The sequence below is a fragment of the Pithys albifrons genome, chromosome 4 (assembly GCF_047495875.1).
Source record: "Pithys albifrons albifrons isolate INPA30051 chromosome 4, PitAlb_v1, whole genome shotgun sequence".
NCBI classification, from domain to species: Eukaryota; Metazoa; Chordata; class Aves; order Passeriformes; family Thamnophilidae; genus Pithys; species Pithys albifrons.
Genome location: NC_092461.1, coordinates 14,375,474 through 14,399,701, shown reverse-complemented (window position 1 = coordinate 14,399,701; position 24,228 = coordinate 14,375,474). Strand labels below are relative to the sequence as shown.

At 41.3% G+C, this 24,228-nt stretch overlaps 1 protein-coding gene across 1 annotated transcript in view; it reads left to right on the top strand.

Moving 5' to 3' along the window:
• CDH20 (cadherin 20) overlaps window positions 1–24,228 on the top strand; it is a 143,281-nt gene that overhangs the window by 94,709 nt on the left and 24,344 nt on the right. Inside the window, exons 2-6 of the mRNA XM_071552992.1 lie at window positions 2,088–2,455; window positions 10,008–10,302; window positions 12,516–12,635; window positions 15,883–16,050; window positions 18,162–18,349. Of these exons, the coding sequence (XP_071409093.1) occupies window positions 2,213–2,455; window positions 10,008–10,302; window positions 12,516–12,635; window positions 15,883–16,050; window positions 18,162–18,349 (1,014 nt within the window). The 5' untranslated portion in view covers window positions 2,088–2,212. The remainder of the gene's footprint in view (window positions 1–2,087; window positions 2,456–10,007; window positions 10,303–12,515; window positions 12,636–15,882; window positions 16,051–18,161; window positions 18,350–24,228) is intronic.

Below are 24,228 nucleotides of genomic sequence, written 5' to 3'. Positions count from 1 at the left end.
AGGGTTGGTAGGAAGCCCTTCCACACGTTTACTCACCAGCAAAACATGGGTCATAAGTAATGTCCTCCTGATTTTGCTGAGAATAACTTGCTGTTTGCAATATAACAAGAGGAAGCTGTTCATACTTATTATGTGCAGAGGGCTTCAGCCTTCTTCCCCCGGTAAATGTGTATTGGCTGTTTGGAGCAAAGGAATCACAGTATAGAGAGAGGCAAGCACCACGCATTGTAGCTCTTGGGCTCCTTTGACTATGGGCATCTAGCAAACTGAGCCTCATCCCTGTCTCTCAGAAACAGCTGCCAACCTCTTCATGAACTGACAGACACATGGAGATTACTCTGGTGCTTCTGGGCTTGTACTGCTTAGATAAATCACCATTCTTTGGCACTGCAGACAATAAGCCCTAGCACATTATGTAGCCAGTATCTAAACAACTAGCAGTTGTACATTTTTCTGCTTAGAAGAGATTTATCATGTTCTGTACTTTGAGTTTGTCCTTTCTTTGTTGTGCCTGTTCAGGCTTAGATTGTAAACCTTTCAAGGTAAAGGACCTATTATTTTGCTACACTTTACAACTGTATAGGCAAGCAGCACTGTGTAGTTTTATTTCTTTTGGGCTTTATACTTTGAAACATTATTTTGTGTAGAAATTAGCCCTAGATAGTTATTTTGTCTCTGCTCCCCCTGTGGGCATCTATTCCAGACTTAAGCTGCTGTTTTCAGATTTCAGCCAAGTTTTGGATTAATTTCTGAATTTCTTTTTCAGTAGATTTCTAAATGTACCCAGTTTTCCAGTTGTACCAGCTTGAGTGCTGGAGAATTTTCACTTGCTTCTCTGTTAAAAACAATGCATTGTCTTAGTCTTCACTTCAAAATATTATCATGCAACTGTCTAAAATACTTTTTATGATCTTGAAATCTTTCAAGGATTTAAGTTGGAAATACTTGACAGATGTCTCTACATTTTATTTTCACAGGATAAAACAATTAATTAAGCCTAAAGATCTAAGAATAGAACAGCAGTAAAATGAAGTGTAAACTAGTTGCTTAAGCCTCAGAGCTCCATACACCTTTCCTATTTGAGTCTGTTTGTCATGAAAAGAGAAAGAGTTCTTTAAAAGAACAGCAAAAGTACTGAATCAACAGATGATGTGTGGAGTGTTTTTACAGAGTAACTTGAGTGCAGCAGCAAATCATTAAACTTAGCAAAATTGTGATGGAAAGGTTTGCTACAATCCATGGCCTGTAGTGAGGTCACCAACTAAACAGTTAATGACAACAAAAGTTCTCTTAGACTGATGAGAAAGTGTCCTGTGATAGAGGTCAGTGTTCCTCTGCCTACACAGGTCTGTCAGGCTTGTGGAGTTAAAAATGTGTTAGCTTGACTTGCTTGGACAAATTACATTATAGCATGTGGCCATCAGTATTGTGAAACCTTTTATGGGTTATAAAATTATTAACTGACCATTAAAATTCTAGAAATGTTGCATTTGTAGCAGCAATCAGCTCCTCAGAGAGGAGGCAGCAGAGTGTGAAACCTGAATTCAAGCAACAGAGAGGCTGAAAGAGTAATTAAAACTAGAAATAACTTGGAGCTGCTAAAAATTATATTCAAGGTTTGCAAATATAGCAATAATATCTGTGTTTGTGTAGATGTGTCTGTATGGATGTGCGTGTAATGACAATGACATAGTTTTCAAACAGAAAGACTGTTGCCAAATCTTGTTCACCAGCTATCATAATTTGCCAGCGTGAACTGTTTTTAAATATTCTCTAAGGACTTCTGGTAATAAATATTTCCAAAGAGTATGTGCTTAACTCATGACAATCCGTATCATAAAGCAACACTACAGCTAAATTAGCAAAGTGGACAACTCTTCCTTACTAAACCCTGATGTTTCTTCTGTCTAAGGCTCCAGGTCTGCACCTTATTTGGTAATAGTATTTTTGGCTTCAGAAGGTGTGCATCCTGATAATATATTTTCATATAGAAGATTAAATACTTTATAGCATATTTTCTTATTGAGGAAACTCTTTTGCCTTGAGGGAAAAAAGCCTCCTTATATGAATTTCCTTTAACTTTACAGGACCCTGCTTTTCTGAGAGCCAGTATCTCTCCTGGACATTTCAAAGGACTACACAGAGGACCTACTTTTTTCTCAAGGGAACTAAGATACTGTGTTTGGACTTTTAATTCAGTCCTAGTATACGGATGTGGACTTCAGGTAGAATGAGCAATGCAAAGAACTTTTTTGGACTTGGCATCTCCTTGTATTTTTGGGGACTGATGGACCTTACTACGACTGTGCTGTCAGGAAGTGCAAGGCCCCTCACTGAAGGGCAAGAAGAGAACCTGTCAGACAAGCTGCATCAGCGTATGAAGAGGAGCTGGGTGTGGAACCAGTTTTTTGTTCTGGAGGAGTACACAGGAACTGACCCACTCTACGTTGGGAAGGTAAGATCCGCACCAGGAGGATATCTGGCATAGTATATACATCTGTGTATCTGTGGACTGTGGTGAGACACAGGATGTTTTCCTAAGTGCTCCTGTCTTCTTTCAGGCAGTGAATTCATCCAAATTAATTTCACTTCTGTTCCCAAGAGCTTTTGCCTTGTGTCACCTTCACTTGGGAAGAATTTCCATTTCGAGACGCTGTCAATATATTTGCCTATTTCAAAGACATCTGCTGCATCAATAATCATCTGTAATTTGAGGTAGTGTTAGAAAATCTGCAGCAGTCTTTCCAGGGATTCTACAATGTTAAGGCAAAGCAAAGTTATATTGACATAGACAGATTAGGAAAGAAAGGAAGAGTTTGTGATCATGTTTCTGGCCATTATCAAATCAGCCAGAAGCTGAAATTCACAATCAAATTCAATAGCCGGTTTTCCTTGAAAATTGACATTTCAATTTTTGCTTTCTTCAAATCTGTAGGGTCAGAGTTCTTCTGGCTTACCACATCTTGACTGCAGGTTAATTCTGTGGACTAGAGAGAAGTTGCTCCAGATTAGAAGTGTAGAGGGACAGCTCATTAAATCCAACCATGAAGCATCCTTTTTTTGGATCCCTTATATCCCAAGAACATACACATCAGTACAAATATGTGTAAAATGTACTCCTGAGCTCATTCTATCTACTTGGTAATATTTTGCATTTACTTTTCTGTAGCTCCTTGGGGAACAAGCTGATGGAAGTCAGAGCAGTGATGTCTGCCATCATAATCTGCCTCACTATAACCATCCTCTTGTTTTGTCTTCTGACTGTTTTTAAAGACCCTGAATTGTTTAAAGTATGGACTCTGTTATTCAAAGGTTTGTGGTCAGCATCAGGTTTGCTTGTATTCTACACCAAGGTCACAAATCTGGACAAAAATGGGAAAGGGGGGAGAGTTAGTGTGCTTACGTTTTTCAACAATATAATTAAGTTTTCATATACCTGGAATATCAGATACCGCTGTGATGAGTGGATACTAAATATAGGTATATATGAAAAATAAAATCTAAGAAAGGATGTCAGAAAAAAATCCTCCAGATTTCATTGCTTAGTTTTTACATGATATAAGCTTCTTTTCCCTTCCAAACTATTCCTCTGCAGGGGAAAAAAAAATTACATATCCAGAGGCCCAGTTTGGACTCTTATTTATCATTCTACAATCCCGTAGAGCTAAGCTGTGCTCTTAAGACATACCAGTATAAATCAAAATGGATCCACGGGCTTCAAAAGACCTCCTCCTGATTCATCACTGCATGATTGACAGACAGATGTGCTCTCCTCCCTCCCACAGCAATGGCATTACTAGTGATTACTGCCAAATGAGACCTCATTAGTCTTCATTCATCTATGCACCTAGCTTTCAGCTCTTGATATCTCTATTGATTAAAGAAATTAGTATTTGTTTTCATGCAATTCTCAGCTTTGGAACAAGGGCCAGACTTATTATTTCACTTACTCAGTTACATCTGAAATTACTTTAGTCTTTCACTGTGAGCCAAATTTTAGCTAAAACAAGTACTGTGAGAAACTGACTCAATTTTGTTTCAGACTTGATAGTGTTGTTAGGAGCACAAACACTTGGCGCAGTTGGCGACACTCTTGAGCTCACCACCACTCGGTTCTGCCGGAGGGAGGGAGGCAGAGACGGCTCTTCATGGACTGTGCTTGCCACACAAAAGCCCAAGCTGCTGTCAGTGAGCTCTCTCCAGAGCTGCCTACACCACGGCTGCATTAGCACAGGGGTGTACCAGGGCTAATTAGCTCCCATGGTTAACAGGGCCAATTAGTCCCATGCACTGCTGAGCTTATATGGCTGGATTGCTCTGAAGGCCTCCTAACTCAGCACTGCTCCATGTAGTCCCAGCTCCAGGGAATTCTGCTGCCAAAAGGGGCCTCAGGGGTCACACTTTTCATCTTCTCCCATCCCTGAACTGGCTGCAGAGCAGCGAGCCTTGCAGTGGGATGAATGTCGTGCGGACTGCTCTGAAGCAAAGGCTTCCCCTCGCCTGGTACAGCCAGAGGCACAGGCACTCAGAAGAAGCAGCAGCCTCCCACAAGAAAAAAAAAAGTCGCCCACCTGCGTTCATGCTGCCTGTGTCTTAGGGATCCTTAGGAAAGGGGTCAGCGGAGAATAAACTGTGGGCTGAATTAATTGTTCTGGCAGGCCAGAAATTTTTCAGCCCAAGTTATCCTAGGGTGACTTAGAAATAGCTCTGTAAAGGCTTTCATGGAGGAGGGCAGAGGTGAAACAGGGCTCCCAGTCTGCTGCTGGCTGCTTGCATCAACCCTCCAAAACACCCCTGAGTCCCATGCCAGGCCACGCAGGGTCTCTTTTAACTGCTATCACCCACGATACCCTGAAACATCCTGATAGCCAGGCCTTGCTTTTATCTATATGCTCTCTCCGAGCCCTTGTTAGAAAGAGAAAGAATGCACAGCATAGATCCAGTTTTACAGCAGTTTCTGGCTGACTGTGCATGCCTGGAGCAACCAAAAAAACACCTTGACTTGAACCATAGGTTGAGGCTTGCCTCATATGATTTCCAAGGCTGCTACAGTTCTATAAACTTCCCTCTGTAACTGTAATGCAAGGTGCAAAATACCTTCTAGACAGGGAAATGGAAAGAAACTTCCTGAGGTGAAGTTAGTACATTTTTTGCTTTTCTCCATTGTTCACGATAGTGATTTAAAGTACTTCGGTGTCAGAGGGTTCCTGGTCCTGTCACAGATAAATACAAGGCTTCAGTTTTCCTACAGGTAGCTATTATTGACTAATAGGACGAACCAGGGAAACCAAAGCCCTGTCATTTGCTACAGCAGGTATTTTCCACATTTATCCAGAAGCCTAAACTGTGTGTGCTGGTTTAAAGGTGAACCAGCAGGGGAAATGAACTCAGCACGAGAGAGATTGTAAGTCAGACCTAAAATTTAATAATAATATTACAATAGCAACACTGACACACAAGGGAAATTGCTTTCAACTCACAAAACCCCAGCAGTATAACCCAGTGTCCTGGGGCACAAACCCAAGGGGGTTTGTTTGCCCTTGTGCTGAGACCCCTGTGGTTCCCCCAAGTCCAGAGCAAAAGGAAAAGAAAAACCTGTTGGTGCAGGCGAGGGCTGTGGTCTGGGCGAGAGCGGGGATCTCCTCCTGTCAAGGTCCTGCTGCTGCTCTGGATCCGACGAGAGGTTCCCGAGGTCTTCTTACCCACCCCTTATGTACCCTCAGGGAGCACCCAGTCCCTCCCCCTGGGCGGGGACTCACACAATGGGTGATTAACTCTGGGAGCCAGGGGGTGTTGAGCTGTTGATGGCCCATTAGCAGCTCCACCCCCTCAGGCTGGGTGTGAAGTGATAATGGCTCCCTGGGCAGCTGCTGCTAATGGCCCATTGACCTTGGGGAATGAATAGAGGGGGTAGAATACACAGCTTTGATCACCCCCACACAGGGTTAGCTGGTCCCTCCTGCTGAACTAGGACACTGTGTCAGTAATTGAACGGGGGACAGACTTCACCATTTTGCCATGCTGGAGACTCCCCAGTCCTGTTTCAAAGAAAAGAAGTATCTGAACCACAGCAGCTGAATGAATGAATAAAATGCATCCTTTCCACAGATTATCAATGCAGATCAACCACACTCACTCGCACGTTCTCACAAAAATCCCCTGCGGGTTCTACCTCCCTGGAGGCAGAGAAGGGAAAGTCAGTTCACAGACCAATTAGCAGAGCTGTGCAAGTCCTCCCCTGAGCTGCTCACTGCAGCACTGCTCTCTTCCACATGCCCGTTGCCAAGAAATGTGTCATTCCAATGCAGATGTAGCCTCAATTTTTGGTATTATTCTCATCAAAAGAAGTAACCCAGGTTGACACAGTTCTCAGGAGTGACTGGCTTTATTTGTCGAATACTCAATTCCTTAACATGGAGGGAAAAGTACAGATTAATTCCTCATACTCTGTGTCAGCCACATGGCAGCATAAATTATTGCAACACCCATATAACAGAGCCAACTTAAAACTAGATTACCTTTCCAACACAGTGACTTCTACATACCCTCCAAACTACAGCATCCTGATATTGGGTTAGGTGTGAGCTTCAGTCCCCTCAGACATCAAATTCTTTCAGATTTACTGCAGTCTGGCAGTATTATGGCTTTTATGCTCTTTTTCTGATTGTCTAAAAAAAGCAGGTTATACAAAAAGCTGCAATAATGCTGCTAGCATTTCTTACTGTCTAGCCTTGGTTGAGGCCCAATTTTTTTAACAAACCACAGTTAGACAGAGATCCTCTTGTACTCTGAAATTCTTAATAGTCTGCCATGTTCATTCCTTGTTTGCTCCCTTCACAACTGCATTCATTCCAAATAGAGCTGAGGACAGAGGGTGCAATTTAACCCATGAGTTTTATTCAATATCTTCTTCTAAGGCTTTTGAACATTCCTGAACACCTACTGCTGTTTTAAAAATTGCTTTCTTCTTCTTCTTTTACTTCTGCTTCTCCTCTTCTTTTTATTTTCCTGTTGCTTTTTTGCTGGGGAAGGGGTGCATTGTGAGAGGGTTCTTCGTGCCCTCGCCAGCCCACCCCGACGCGACCCCGGGTTTGGGCTTCTAGTCGCATGTGCGTATTCTCACAGAGATAGAGCCATGCGCTAAGGTTAAAAGCAGGAATGTTCAACTTCATTTGGTGGTAAACAGGTTATATAGCTTTTCGGGGGGAACACGAGGGCAATAACAACTGCTGATAGGCTAAAAGGCTCTGTCCACGCGGCAGCGGTGTGCTCTGATTGGTGGAAGGAACAGTGTGCACGGGGCAGGCAGCACCCCCCTGGAGCCACAAGGTCGGTGTTTACCCCGGGTCTGAGGTTGTTTACCTGGCTTTCGGCTGCCTCAAAGTTAGACTGACCTTGGCTAGCCTGTCAGCCCCTGAATCATGGGTTGTGCATGCGGGGCTGAGGCCAAACCTCCCCTACACTTTTTCATTCTCTTTTTTCCTTTTTCTTCTCATTTTTTCCTTTTATTTATTTTTCATTTTTCTTCTCTGTTTCATTTTTCTTTGACTTTACATTTTACTTTTACATCTTTCTTTTTTTATTTCATTTTCCTTATTTAATGAGGACTTGTTGATGTTCAAAAACACATTTTCTTCCACCAGGCTCAGCTCTAATTCCCCAGTCACATCTAACATCTGTATCTCTCTCAGCATCTGCATTCTTTCACTGGTGCACTGATGCACTAAATACATGCCCAAAACGTGGCTGACTGGTTCTGAATCAATTTGAAAAGCTATAATAATGTCCTCCTTCTGGAAGCATCCTGGCTCCTACAGTGATAATCTCTGAGTTATGGGTGTGTAGAGTAAGTAATGACAACCACCGTCTTTTTTAAAAATAATCACAATATGGTGTTTCCTGAAGATATGCCAGTTTGAAGCCCTGAAGCCTGCATGTGAATACACATGGCAGTCATCTAAATTTAAGTTCACCACTGCCAGATTTTTCTGGGCTTGTTCTTCTGCTAATGCATCACGTGAGAGCTGTCAGCATTCTTCCAAAGGACTGATGTCTCTCAAGATGCAGTAGTCACTGCAAGGACCAGTGCCTAAGCAAAGAAGTGAAGTATCAGCGACCTGACTTTGCCATTGTCAGAACCTCACCTTCTGTTCTTGCAGCCACCTTGCAGTGGCTACTGCCCTTATCACTCACTGTCCTAGCAGTCATTAAGGGTTTATGGGCCACCTACACACACACCTGTCTGCAGGGTGAGACATGCCATAGAAAACCATGAGATCCCATCTCAGCTGAAATCAGTCTTGCTCTAAAACCAGGAGTGGGTCCAAGTTTTGTGTAGGTCATGTGACCTACCTGAGAGGTAAGGAAGGAAGATAAACTTCACAGAATGTGCATCCTCTGACCAGACCCTTCACTGGGGGAAAAAGGTCTTTCAGCTCCCTAGTCAAAGGGACCATGTGCCCTATAACAGCTGAAGGGCCACTCCACTGGCATTAGAAATGCCTAAGTCAGATAAACTGTTTTGTCCACATCTCTATTAAACTTCTTCCTATGTGATAAGGTAATTTAATTTTTTGCATGTGTGTTTTTAAAGAGCTCAAAGGTCAGATTTCTTCTTTCTTTCTTGAAAGAATGCTTGTAATCAAATGTACTAAGTTTGACTTCTGCTTTTCATCACAAATTATCCATTTCTGTTTGGATTCTTTCTTCAAATTCTACCAATCCTGGGTTCATATATTCAGTTTATTATTCCAAAATTTTTCTCCCCAATACAAGTATTTACCTATATTTGGTCCCATTCTCCAAAATTACTTCCATAGGTCCTTTGAGTTCACCAAAGCATTAAACACACACTTAATTCTGACTGTATTTCTGAGATAATTCACTCATATATACATTTTTAAAAGTGCTTAACTGAATCCAGCCCACTTTTTTATTATTTATCCTATATTCATCTGCTAAAGTGATAATCACACTGGAAACAGTATTCACACCTGAACCATTTTGTTCATTGCACCTCAAGTCTATTACCGTCCTGTCTTTTGGGACTGAACCAATACCATCTCTTGGCATTCGTCTTTATGCTCTGTTCCTCAAAAGCAAGGAATTTATGAGCATACCATTGTGGATTTTCATAGTGTGATTTGTTTGTGTTTTGATGGTTATTTCAGTATTTCACAGGAAGCAGGTGTATAACAGAATGCTGTGGCCAGAATGATTTGTTTCCCTGTTTTAGATTATAATTAGCACTGGATTTACTTTTGCTCTGTTCTGTTGCATTCACAGTTATTTGTGGCTGCTCAGAACTAATTTACAGTTATACAATAAATACATTTACTAATTTCCTAGAAAATCTGGGATGCCTTTCCTCTCTGGAGTTTGCCATGGACACAATCAAACGTTTGTTGCTGCTTACCTTACATACTGTTTGACAGTAATTCTTTCCTGAAGATGTAAGGAACCAGACTAGTTTTACTGCTCAAATTTACATGACGAAAAAAATATTTCTGAATCATTACATTTACTGATTAGCTCTCCCATTCTGCTTTCCCCTTGATCCCAAACATATTTCCCTTATTTGCCACAACATTATGCTACCCCTATAATACCTGACTCCTCTTAAGCCATGTGAGCAAGCACAATCTGCAGTTTTGCTGACCTCACTTTATCCCAAGCCTTCTCAGTGGCCATTGCAACCAGGCAAAAGATAATTATTTGACTAGACTGAGATTCCAAAAAAGCACAGACTGTTACTATTTGTATATTTCTTCCTTTTCTTCTGGCACAGATATGGGTGCAGAAATGGGAAGATGGGAGAAGGTTTTTAATTGCAACTCTGCAAACAAACTGTTCTGAGTACTTGCCTCTTTCCACAAAGCAAGTTCATTAAAACCAGCTTGTAAGTCCCAACAGTGAGACCAAAATGGTCAAGATGACCACGTGCTTTGTGTTTCTCAGCAGCTATCTACCCAGCTAGTGGTCTAATTGAATACTGTTCCTTTCCCCAGCTCCACTCTGACATGGACAGGGGAGATGGTTCGATCAAATACATCCTCTCAGGAGAGGGAGCTGGCATTGTGTTTACAATTGATGATACAACAGGGGACATTCATGCTATTCAGCGACTGGACCGGGAAGAAAGGTCACAGTACACCCTCAGAGCACAGGCTCTGGACAGGAGAACAGGACGACCAATGGAACCAGAGTCGGAGTTTATCATCAAAATCCAAGATATCAATGACAATGAACCCAAGTTCCTGGATGGACCTTACGTAGCCTCTGTTCCAGAAATGTCACCTGTGGGTAAGGCAGATTTGTGGAATCTCTTTCTCTTATAAGCAAATTGGAGATGGTCACCAAAACACAGATTCCCTGACTCCTTGAACTCAGGATTTGCTCCTTGTGCAGGAGCTGTAGGATAGAAGAGTTAACCCTAGAGTGCCTGCTGTAGAAAGGGAGAGCAGGCTTTATAACAACCTCTGCTAGGCCCCTCCAGAAGAAAACATGCCAAGGGAAGCCTGAGAGCTGAAAAAAGATCAAACATGCTGTGCTCAGACAACTCACAGTAATGTAGTACCCCTTCTCCCCTGCTATCAAATGGTAGCAATAGTAATGACCATTAGACAGCCGTTATCATCCAGAAAATAACACAATTTTAGCATGCTATTTTACTTCATACTGAGAGCTCCAGGAGCCCTTGAAAACAGGGGGACATGAAAACAATCCTTAGCTCCTTCTAATCCATGTAAGCCTGCACTAAACAAAGTTCACTGAATCCTGAGATTCTGGTACTATTTACCTTCCACTTTTAAAGAATGACATCATGTTATCTTGGTTTGAGTTAGCAAACGGCCAACTCCCCCAAGTACAGAGAGAAAAGCCTCTTTCTGCCCACCAAAGAAAGGAAGAAGAAGGAGAAGGAAAAAAACCCCCTCAAACTCCATTTATGCTAACACCACATATATTTTACAGAAAGAAAGAGAAAATTAGAAGAAAAGTACAATACACGTTCACACAAGTTAGAACCAACAAGAAACAAATCCCCACTTCCTAACGAACACAGAAATTCTACTATCTTAACTACAAATTACTTTAAAAGACATAGTCCCCAGGGAGACAAACCCAAGCAGAAAGAAGAGAACTAGAACACACATTTTGCTTTCCTGAGCCAGTGGTGGGCCTGGCCCTCTCCATGCCCACTGGGACAGCATCGTGCATCCTCCCAAGAGGAAGGCTAAGAAGCGACTGACTAAGCCACTCCTACCCAGGCTTTTTTTTTTTTTTTTTGGAGAATGATGTCGTAATATGGTATAGAATACAATATTATTGGCTAGAAACTGTCAGCTGTTAGCTCAGCCTAGCTCAAGTCAGCTGACAGCTCCAGGCCTACCCCTAGATTTAAAGCCTAAATTTAGGGTCACTTAGGTAACCCTATAATAATGTTGAAGATAGTTCTGTTATTGCAATGCAGAAGACAAACAACAGTCTTCCTACCTACACTAATCAGGAGAAACATTTCCATATATGAAATCAACTTATAACATAAAATACTGGTTTTCTGGTCTTTTTTTTTTCTTTTTGAGTTGCTTTTTGGCTCTGTGACATCACTGCAGAGATAATACTAATAACATATAAATCTCATGTTCTGAAGTTACCGATATGCTTCAACTTCTCATTCTTCAATATTACATTGACATAAAGCTAGACAGAAGCATCAAATACAAAAGCTACAGTCAGAAATAATGTTTCTTCATGGTAATGGCTAGCTTGAATTCAGATTTATTTTCTAGTGCTTATCTAGTAACACTGGGTTTGTTTCTAACACAAAACATTACGTAGAACCATAGATACATTCATAAAAGCATTGTCTGAAATTTTAAGAAGTCAAAACTCACATGTATTTCAGTCGTGCCTCACCTTCTCCTTGTTCTTGATAAATTACATCACCTGCAAGCCATTACTAGCTTCAGAGGAAGCAGACCTTGAAAACCAAGTGAAGAAAGAAATACATATGCCTCTGTGTGAGTTTCAAAAAGCATTTAAACAGTGTATAATCTTTAGGTCATGCAATGTAAACTGCAGTCCCACAGAGAGATTATCTGAGAGCTACAACCCTTCATGCTCACTATTTGTGTACAATTTCCATCCCTTAGTCAACATACAGCATCTATGGGCCTTCTATAACAGTTCATGATTTATGTCAGCACAGATGTGGAACTTATTTGAGTTACTTTTAAATAAAATTTAAAATCCAGAAAAGGGGAAAACAAGCAAGCAGTATATAACTATCCTTCCTCTGCAAACCATAGCAAAGTGCTGTTAGAACAGTGATTCTGTAACTATGCTCCAAAGAGTACTTACACTTTTATATCTTCTTATAGACACACTATGAGCATCAAATGAAGAAATTCGGTATGGGAAAGCTCTTGTTAGACATTTCAATTTACTTTGACCTATGTACTTTTCATGCCAGCTCTTTATCCCACAAGATCTTATCTTGATGGTTTTTTTGTCAGGCACCTCTGTTATCCAAGTGACAGCAACAGATGCTGATGACCCAACCTATGGGAACAGTGCAAGAGTAGTATACAGTATTCTCCAAGGACAGCCATATTTCTCTGTGGACTCTCGGACAGGTATGTTATTTCATCAGGGAATGAGTCAGTGTGACAACCAAAAGAAAAAGTTGCAAGCAGGAAGAAAGGGCAATGCATCATCACTATACTCAGGAGAAATAAATTTCCATAACTTGGAGCTAAGAGCAGCACTGTGTGAGGGCTAAAGTAAGGCTGTGGTAGTGAGTTCCAGAGGAAGAATATGCTTTTTCCAGTGATATATTTCTTTGAATGACTGTATTCTGCAGCTCAGGATCTGGGCGGGTTTGGTGCTGTACATACTCTTGCTGGCTTCTATCATTGCAAAATGTCTTCCACAGATCTAGTTGATAACAAGACTTACTGGACAAAAAATGTAAGCCAACCAGGACTGAAAAGTGCAAGCTAAATGATGCTGTTATTTGGAGCAGTTTTACCTAAGGGTGTTCTTATTAATAACCTTTCATTTATCTATAGGACACCCTCTCTGTTTTGCTTGCTTTCTCTTTCTCTCTCTGTTTTCAGTATATATCCAAGGTTTATATTCAAAAGAGGAATCTAACTGATTTTGACAGTTCCTAAAGGGCATCTGTAGCGCTAAGGTCAGGAACTCATGAGACAATAGTCACTGCTGGGCCCTAGGGAACAACATAGAAAAAATACTGAATAATCTACTTCTGAAAGTTAGCAGTTTTACAGAGTAGGTGCTCTCGCCAAACTTGTATGTAGCATGTTATTTCCTCAGCTTTATTTATATTTACAATATAAATAAAACAGTAATGTTCCTTTTGTAATCAGGTTATCAATCACAGACAAATAAGGGTGTAATCATAGATCTGCTGAGCACTGAATGATTTCTAAGACAAAAAAGCAGCTATCAGAGTCAGATCCAGTACAGATTTAACCACTAAGGTGCAACTTAGATAGAAGATGGGCCTTTAAGTCCAAAATCATGTACTCTATTGGTATTTAAGCCAATAAAAAAGGTCTTTTTCTCCACTTACTACTTTCCCTATCACTTGGACCTGTGTCTCTGGACAGGTTCAGAGATGGCTGAGCCTTTAGCTGTTTCAGTGGCCAACAGGACTCCCATTTAGGTTAATCATTTTTGTGAGTCAGAAACCATTTCCCCATCACAAGCACAGGGTTGTAATCGGCCTCGACTGTGCCAAACTACCTGAGGGATTTGGTAACCCACAAAGTACAATTGCAGTTCTGATGTTCTTCTAAAACAGAGCTAGAGCATAAACTATCAACAGCTCCTTTATATTGATAGTGGTTAAAACACTCAACAGTGGACAACTCATTTCAGTACACTCCTCTTCTAGAAGCATTTGGGGTCCTTACCATTTACCTCCCAACACAACCTCTTGGTTCCTATTCTGTCACTGACCTTCCAGATGCTGAACAATTGTCTGTGTGAAAGCACAACTTCAAAGGAAAGCTGAGAGCCTCCTCCTCCCTTTTTCCAGAATATTTTTACAGCCTGACCACAAACATATTGCCCGAGAAGATAAAAAAAAAATAGGCAAAGGCATCTGTGTCTCCCACTTTTCAAGAAATCATCTAGCTGTTATAGAAAAGAAAGGACATCACTCCTTTTTTAAGAGCACAAACCACACTCAGTTTAGTGAAAGAAATGGTGCCAGCACATTTATTATGGAAGATCTGAGTGTCTGAACCTTTCCCCCATAGCCTTTTCTGTAGCCCTAAGGAAAGTTTTACTAAAGTTCACCACCATTCTTAGCATTTCTTTGCTGGCTGGTTGTGCGCGGCAGCACCACACATTCCCTGCTCTGCACTGTTGCTCCTCTGGGTCCCTGGTCTGTCTCTGAGTCCTGGTGGCCTGGACTGGCCCTTCTCTAGGGACCAGAACCCCCAAAGATAGGCATGGCAGAGCCTGGCTTTTAGGCCCTGATGTCTTTTTTTTAGGTCAAGCCTAAGTTCTGTTATTAATGACAAGCCTAGAGTGGAAATTCCCTACAAAGTGTTCCTATATGGAGAAAATACTTCCCAAAATGCTAAGCATTTTCATATCTTATTTATATCCATGGGAGTTGAGGAGCTACAGCATTTCACAAGGAGTCAGCTTTGTAGGAGGGGCCTCTGAAGGACTCCATGCAGCAAGACTAAAATAGCACACTGCAAGTTGTTCAGTATAGGTCACTATTTCTTCCCATCAACACACAGTGATAATTGCTCAACACACAGTGATAATTGCCAAAGCAGTATCTTTTTACAGCTTTTTTATTAAACCCACACAACATTGTCTTTCTGCTAAAAATAGATACTGAATGCAGATCACTGAAGTTAATAGTGTCCTGCTGTGCAAGTTCTGCGTGTTGAGCCGTGTGAATTGGGATGGTACCTGTGGTTGCCACATATTTGCCTCCTCCCAGAAGGGCATCCCCAGTGTGTGGCTAGCAAGGGCCTTTGGTGCCCTGGGAAGTGTCCTCTGACAGCGCATCCCCGGGCTGCACCATCGGCTATTGCCGCTGTCCTGCTCGAGAACTATCGGGCGGTCACGCCGAAGGTGCTGGAGGCGTGAGGAATGGGTGGCGCTGGGAGGACCGGGGGACGAACGGCCCTGAGACGCGCACCGGGAAGACCGCGCGGCAGTCCGCGGCACAGGCAGCACTGCCTGGGCCGGCTCCTCGCAGCCTCCGTAAGAGAAGTGTTGCTGCCACCTCATGTCCTCTTGCAGTAGTGTTACCCCGAAGGAAAGGGACGCTCGGCAGTGTGCCAGGAGCAGGGTGAGCCTTCCGGAGCGGGCGCAGGCGACCCGAGACAGCGAGACATTCTGGTGTCGTAGCCCTAGCCCGAGTCCCGAAAGACACGAGCAAAGCTCACGGGCTCATGTCAGGTGGCCTCCAGACACTCTGTGTGTCTTGGGACGCTGGAAAACTCGTATTGATGTGTCTTTCAACGAAGCACAACACATCCTGCTTTTGTGGGGAGATAGTTACCCCGAGCAGGACCTTAATTCGATGTAGCACACTATTACTGAAAAGCTTTTCCTGGGAAGGCAACATTTTAATTTTGAACAGACAGCCTGCCCCACAGCTGATGAATTTTAACTGGGCTTCTTTAAAATTCACACCTTCTGTTAACCTAGATTCCACTTGGGTGGGTTTTACTCTGCCAGAAAAGCTGAGACTGAATGCAGAGCCTGGTCCCATTCTTGACATAGGGAATAGGATGCAGGAGCAAGAGCCCTTCACTTTCTTTGCATACTCTTTAACTGCCATGTTCTTTTGTTTCCCAAACCCCTTTCCACTTCCAATCTCAGGCTTAATTAGAACAGCTCTAATGAACATGGACAGAGAAGCAAAAGAATACTATGAAGTGATTATCCAGGCCAAGGATATGGGTGGACAGCTGGGAGGATTAGCTGGAACAACCACAGTCAACATCACCCTCTCTGATGTCAATGACAATCCACCCAGATTTCCACAGAGTGAGTACCCACTGTGCCAGAATGGGCAAAAAGGGGTGGCTGAGTTTTATGTCTGCTGTTTGCTCTCATGACAGACATTTTCAAACTCAGGATAGTGGCAATCAGAGAAAGGTAGAATTTCAGATTGATTCAAAACTCTCCTTCAAAAAAATGTCAAAATGGATCAAAAGTTTCTGATCTCCAAGATTATCAAAAAATACTTCTTTTTTTAAGGGTGGGAAAATTATAGAAAAAGGAAGGAAGGAGAACTTTTGTGTTCAGAGTGATCATGTCCATTGCCTTTGGCTACTAATTGCTGCCCTGATTGTCTTTTCATCCTATCCCCAGAAGGATGTCTGTCAAATCAGGGACATGTGGCACTGCTGGAAGTTGAAAGATAATTCATTCAACACTCCAGCCAGGTCACAGCAGGAGAGTGTCTGGTAGCTGTGCTGCCAGTGTGGAGTGGGTTGTCATACAGGCTGCTTTCCAGGAAAGGTTCATCTATAACTTGGCATTTTACAATTAAACCCTAAGATATATAACAGCCACAGTTAATGGAATGCAAAAATATGCAACTCCACTCTTACCAAAAATACTACTTTGTGTTTATAAAAGTGAACTTCGAACAAGATTTGCAATATTTTGGTCTTTGTTTTTAAGATTTTTAAAATTACATTTATTTACATAATACTATATTACTGTTAAAGGCAGTTAAATGCCTCCCTGATATCCGATCCTGTCAGACCTCGGAAGCTAAGCAGGGTCAGCCCCGGTTAGTACTTGGATGGGAGACCTCCTGGGAATACCGTGGGCTGTAGGTTCTAGTCCTGAGGACTTCACTGTCAACCGTCCAAGCTCACATGCCCCTGGAAGATGAAACTTAGGAGTTAAAGGGTGGGGCCAGTTTCATGCACTCGTTGCCTCACCTAAAAAAAGTTAACTGTGCAGGCTAGAAGAACACACCCATGTGGGTAGAGCCCTTCCCAAATCTTCATTTGCAAAAGCCTAGCCATACATATTACTGTTAAATAAACTGTTTATTGAACTAAATATTTTGAGGGATTTAGTTTGTGGGTTTTTTGAGGAAAGATTATCCTTTTAGTGTTGCAAATCGATATCTCAAGCCATTTTGGTTTTGCCATTTTTCTCATCTCAGAGAAATAAAAACTCTTGCAATTCTTTTTGTTGCTATTCTTCTCCTCCATCTGTTTCTGTACATTGCACTGATAAATCAGTGTTCCTCTGAGATCAACAAGAAGACTCAACTTCTACTTTTCTTCTTCTGTCAGAGAAATTTATTGAGCACACCATTGCCAATGGTATTTTGAAAGTGGCATTAATTGTAAGTGATATCAAACTCTTAAGAAAAATGAAAATAGATCAAACCCCATCCTTGGTGTTACTCTGCCTTGTGAAGCTCAGTAGTTGGTGGAGTCAACAAAGAGAGTGCATCAAGGAAGGTTTGAAAATAAGGTATAGTGGCAGAGAAGTATTTTAGATACAACATTTTTATGTTCAACATACACTTTTAAAATAGTAGATCAGTCTTTCCCCAAGCTCACTGCTAAGTAATTTAGCAATGCAGTAAATGAGTTCAAGACAGTATTTGTGGGGAGATGCAGTAAATTTTAATAGAGTAACTGGTAAATTTGAAAGACATAGGCAGGATCCTGAGCTTTATTCAGGGCTGAAAAGAAGCTTGTAGAAACTTGAGAAAAGATTTGTGGTGCTCAAAACTTGTGTTTATTCCTGCTGTACAATCTGATCTAATAAAAGATACCTGTCCTATTAAATCTGTTTCATATCTTGCTTTGTATCTCGGCTGCAACAGCCTGGTGTTAATTGCCCTGTTTTTCTAGTTGAGGTTCTTATTTTCAGATGTATAGCTGTTTTGAAAAGAACCTGTTCAACAAACCTGTTGATATAACAAACACATAAATAGAACTTTCCCAGGAAATTCAGCTGGACTGAATTCAGCTTTTTAAAGGAAATCCTACTGCTGTAGCAGCTTTGGGAAAGATACTACAGAGTCTCTGCAGGCGTGCCCTGATCGAATCTTTGCATTGCTGGGCAGTTTTATTTCCTTTTCACAGCTTTTTTCTCCTCTCTCTCTCTGCTGATTGTACCAGAGCATTATCAGATGAGTGTGCTGGAGTCCGCTCCCATCAGCTCCACTGTGGGCCGTGTGGTTGCTACAGACCTGGATGAAGGCATTAATGCAGAGATGAAATACAGCCTTGTGGATGGAGATGGACTGGATGTCTTTGATATTAACACTGATCCTAATTACAAAGTGGGCATCATAACTGTGAGAAAGGTAGAAAAGTTTCCTTTTTAAAGTAATTTATATGGCTAACAGTGCTGGTTACATTTTGTGTATGGAATATTCCCACTTTCCTACTATAAACTGCAATTTCTTTAACATTTATTGCTAAAATATGAAAGCAGACTGAGTTCCTAGGAGCAGCTTTTATAAGGTGGGGATAGCATTAGCATGAACATGTCTTTTCCTCCTGAAGGAATGCTCTCATTCACTATTTATCTATTTAAATATTCTCTGTAGCTTAATTATCCTACAATCCAAGAAATTAGATCAATATTTGCATTTCAACTGTACATATTTTTCACTCTGGTGTTCCACAAACAATAATAAAGCATGCCTTAGAATTATTTATAAACCAATAAAAGTCAGGCAGCAGGGTTTTTTTAATTGCTGCTTGAATATCCATAAATGCTAATTAGGCCAGAAGAAGCCATCTCTAAAATGGCAGCTGTGAAACTGCTACTACTCTGTACTGCAGGCTGTGCAGGAAGGCATCAAGTATTTTGCTGAGGCTCCCTGCTATAGAATATTTATTCTACAATATTACATAATTGTTAGAAGTTCAAGTGTTTCTAGGTTATGAAATTGTAACCATATTTCTGCCTAAACATATCTAGTGTACTAATAAGGAATTATAGTTTCCATTTAAATAGCTTGGGATTAAATTGTGCGCTGAAATGGAACAATACATGGGAGAGATTTGACCTTGCATGCCTCTATGCCCTATGGCAAAGCATTTAAGCATGTATTTATAGTCACGTTTCCCCAGCTCTTGTTTATGCATACTAGTCCCTGAAGTTAAGCATGTTTTCTGCAATTAAATAAATGTTGAATGCAAACTCTAATGTAATTTTTCACTCATGTATTGATGAAAAAATTAGTTTCTTTGGAGTAAATTTATCAATAGGCTTGACTTTTGTTATATGAATACAGTTTTGCTAGATGTTCATGTATATCAGGAGGAATTATAAAATTTACAGTATCAATCATACCAGGTATATATTGGCATCAGGTACATGCTGCTCAATCCACCTACTGTACATAAATGTTTGTAACATTTGAAATATGCTGGTAGCTTTATGTAATGCTGTGATTATCAACAGCCAAACACTGGGAAAGCTGTCCTTTGGAGCCCCTCAAGAAAGAATAGAAATATTCAACTGGTGTGGATAGAAAAGGATGTCAAAATGGGGTGAGAGGGGAGAGAGAGAATTTCTAAACCCAGAATGAAATCTTATTTAAAAGAAAGCAAAACTCTCTGTTTAGTTTTTCTTGACGTATTTCCCAAACAGAATAACTACCACTTCTATCATGGGCATCAGAAAGCCAGAATTTACTCCTAAGACCTCTGCTTATGGTCTCATGGCTACTTATCTCAGCCTACTAATCCCACAAGATGCTGAGCACCTCCTGAAGAGTTACATATCCTTCCAAGCTCCCTACCTATGAGACTGATGCTTATAGATACCTCCCTCTTCTCCCTGTGTTCCCTTTCACACGGCAGACTAGTGGGCTACCCACACAGCACTGCAGCCAGGAGAGCCCTGCCCTGCCCTGCCCTGCCCTTCCTTTCTCCCCTGACATTGCCTGATCAATCGCTTTCTCACGGCGGCTCTTGCTAAATCCCCCCTTGCATGGTGCACTTCTCTGTGACTGTCTCAGCACTAGGGGAAGGAGGACAAGGACAAGAAGTGGTTTCCATGGGTTGCTTCTGCTTTTGGCTGTGTTTTGCCACATGCTCAGTTCACAAGATGAGGTAGCCTGCTTGCCCTCCCCATGGGACAAATATTGGAAAGAGGTTTGGATGCATCCATGGGATATGCAGCGTTGGGAGGAGGGGAAAATGGCTCCCGCTTGCCTCCGGAGCCGAGGGAGCGCTGAGAGAGATGTTTACAATCTGGAGGATGAGAAGTGAAAGATCTTTATTGCGAAATACATGAAGCTTTTGTATGTTCCCGAGGGGGAAGGTGCTAGAGCTGGGACTGAATTGGGTAAGAACTCCAGAAGGGGAAGTGCCTTAGGTGCTCAGCTAGCATATAGGAAAGCAAAGGGACTAACACCCAAGAGAAATCCATGGTTTGGGTTCAGGTGGAGCCAGTAGGATTAGGATAGGGGCGGAAGTGGGCAGCAGCCATAGCCATGCCACCCCTGCTCAGACTGGCAGGGGCTGCCTGGGTTCCTTGTGGGGCTGCGTTAGCCCACAGAGAAACAATAGCTGCCTGGGACGTTCGGCTCCCGCTGCAGCAGTGCGGGTCTGGGACCATCCCAATCCCAGGGGTCCCCCAAGGTGGGGGCTCGCCTGGCCTGGGAAGAAACAATGTCATGTTTAACAAGCTCCTTGATGATGACTCACTTGGAGAACAAAAAGCCTCCTGAAAACACAGGGGAGAACAGGAGACAAGGGGACACAACACAGGGTTAGGGGTGGAGACAACCCAGCAGGGAAGTGATAACAAGCAGGGAGAGGTGACTCAAAGCTTTGTAACTAAAAACCCAGTACAAGTAAAACTGCATAATTTTAAAAATTCAACAACAAATCTCTCATATGTATACAACTTCTCAGGTTCCAGGTGCTTTTCCAGTGCTGCTTTCCTTGAGGTCCATTTTAGCATTTCCCTACAATGGGAGACAAATTTGGTGAGAGGGCCACTGGTGTTGAGGAAATGACACAGGAGAGAAACAGAAAGGAAAGCCATATTTGACAATAAAGAAGTCCAAGGCAAACAGGAGCATCAAAAGTGTGATGGTCATGCACACTTGTTTGATTTTTCTCATTTTTCTAACTTTATCATTCTGGGTGATTATGTGTTTTCATAATGTAGTTGGGTTTTATAGCTATTAAGCGTGTCTGATTTAACTGCTCCTTTAATAACTTAGCTTTTTAGTGTACATGCAATGTTTCTCATGCAGTTGTCTTCCCATGGGAAACCATTAAATATAATGACCTCTTTCTTAGTATATGTTTAGGCACCTTTGCATTGCACATTCCTTGTCACATACTGTTGCTTGATCCTGTGAATTATCTTACTGCTATTTTTACAACACATAAATATGCAACTGATATACCATAATGACTCTGCAGTAATGAGTATTATGTTTGCAGATCTCAGCAAATCCTTCCTAACAAGTGTGCTATGCCTACAGTAGTCACTGATGTCCCAGGAAAAACTAAGAGCCACAGGAACAAGTTTCAGATCATCGGTTTGTACCTGCTGCCACAGATTGCACACTTTGTACGGTATCACTCACTGTGCAGCATCTCCATCAAGGCCAGATTCTATGTCCCCAGAACAAGAAACCAGTTCCCATCCCAGTTTTCATTCCTCACTCCCATGTACTAAATGCTGAGTGAATTTCAGTTTCATAATTTCAAGAACCCCAGTCTTTAATCAGTCATTCCTATGCAGGATGCCAGCATGGGTAATTTTACTATGAAAGCATGACCTTTTGTATGTGTCTTGGGTTAAACTGGCAAAATGCCAAATACCCAATACAGAGTCAAAACTCCCTCCCCCTGCCAAAAAAAGAGAGAAAGAAAAAACCCTGGAAACTGAAAACAAATTTAAACTTAAATTAATTATATATATTTATACAGAAAAGAGAAAATGAGAAGAAAACTATAACACACACTTACACAAGATAGATATAAAAACAATTTTCTACTTCCCACCAAAACCAGATTTAATTACTCTAGTTTCATAAAGCACTCTAAAAGACACCCAGCAAGGCAAAAGAGAGAAAATAACAATAAAATGCTTCTACTTCCCTGAACTAAAACAAAATTTGAAGTAGCGGTGGGCAGCAGCCAAGGCCCACCACAGCAGCAGCACATCCTCTCAGAACTGTAGCCATGATGGGAACTGAGAAACCCCTCCTACACCGGCTTTTATATTTTGAAATGATGTTGGAATATGGTATGGAAGACCATTGGCCAGTACTAGTCAGCTGTCAGTTAGCCCAGCCCAGCTCAAGTCATCTGATAGTCTCAGGCCTACTCTGAAATCTAAAGCCTGAATTTAGGCCTACACCTAGCTATGGAGCAATTGGTAGTGCCAAGATGTTTGGTGATGCAAAAACTCCAGACACACCTTGCCTGTGGAAAGCTCCTGATTGGCCCATGAATTTGTGCCTAGCAGTCAACCCCTTCATATTATAAAAGCTGAATCTGCTTTTTGTATTGTCAAAATGCAAAAACTCTGAAATTCAAGATTCCTTTGATAATTGCCTGAGATTTGCAAAATTGCACAATCCTAAAACTTAAATAAGCAAAATTCGTCAAGAAATACTAGAGACATAAGAGACCCCTTATGTACTTAAGCCTTGCCTACAGCTAAGGCAGAAAGACAACACTTTTATTGATTCTTCATATTCACATAAGAGTAATTTGGTTTGCATAATTATTAAATAGTCTAGATTTTCTTTTACTTCGCAGAAACTGCAGAAGCCCATAAAATTGGACATTCCTGTCCCAGACTAAGAACTGTTAGAAGATATGACACTGAGTCATCTCAAGTACTTTCAACTAACTACAACATAGTCAAAGACCAGCACTGTACCTCTGTGATTCACACTCCAAGACCACTTAGAAGATTAACAACCTGATGTCATCCTAAGCAACAAAATAGACTGTTTTCTTTGCATAGCAGGTTTCCTGGACTTACTACAGGACAGAAGTCCTCTGCCCCTAGAAAAAGGGCAACCAACAGAGACTATTACTCTTTTCCTAAATTACTTTTTGTGTATTGTTTGCATTGCTACTAACCATAAATTAAGTTTGAAACTGGAATTTGCAGTTGCATTTAGCTTTAGTCAAAACACCAAAATGATTGTTAAATCTGCATTATGAATTTAGCTGAAATTTGGAATCAAAACTTGCATGTGACCCCAGTCCAAAATATATCTAAAATCCTTCACAAAACTAACTGCTGGATTTGTATTCAAATACCAGCAATTGATGATGAGAAAAGCAATTGTTAACATCTCAGCTGTCATTGAAATCATCCAAAATCAGACCTCAGATGCTATTGCAGCTTCACAAGAAAAAGGCCATAGTTTGTCTCACGTGGTACTACAAATCAAATGGCCTTCAATTTCTAACTAGCCTCACAGAGAGGTGTGTGTAAAGTCATCAACACTAGTTGCTGATTTTGCATAAACCAAACTAAAAAATCAATAAAGATGTGGCTGCAATTCAACAGCAAACCAAAATTCTAAATCAGGCAACTCTTGAAAATGTCTCCACAAACCTGCTTCATGGTTACTGAACCTAAACCAACTGTTTAGTTATGTTTATCATTAGTGTTTTGCATAATAGGTAGCTGTAAGACTTAATGCTATAGTTTTTGTTTATCATTTAGTGTAATGCTAAGCTTAAGTAGTAGAAACTAGACAAAATTTTTGAGTTTTGTCCATTTCTAATGGGGGGGACTGATACTGAAGAGGTTTTTGATTTTTTGATTTTTTCATTTTTATAGATTTTAGAAGTATTTGTAACTGTAGTAAAATGTAGATTTAGTGTGCTAGTATTTCTAACAGCTTAAGTTCAATGTTTATACATGCCAACCTCTGCCATTTATCAGTAGCTCAAGTTCTTTTAGTTGTTTAAACTTTTCAAGGCAGAAAACTGAAGACTATCAGAAGGCCTGCAGAATGAGACATAAACATAAGCCAACAACCTTGGGTCTAAAAACACTGGAAAACCTCCAAGAGCCCTATGTGTACTGAGGAACAGGAAGACTGATGAAGAGGAGGTCTCACCGACCCCAGATTCAAATCCTAAGGGGGTGGGACCAGGGCGGGAAAAAAGGTTAAACTGAAGATGTGTAAAGTAATGATTGGATGGATCATATTATAAAAGTCATGGAAATTAGAGC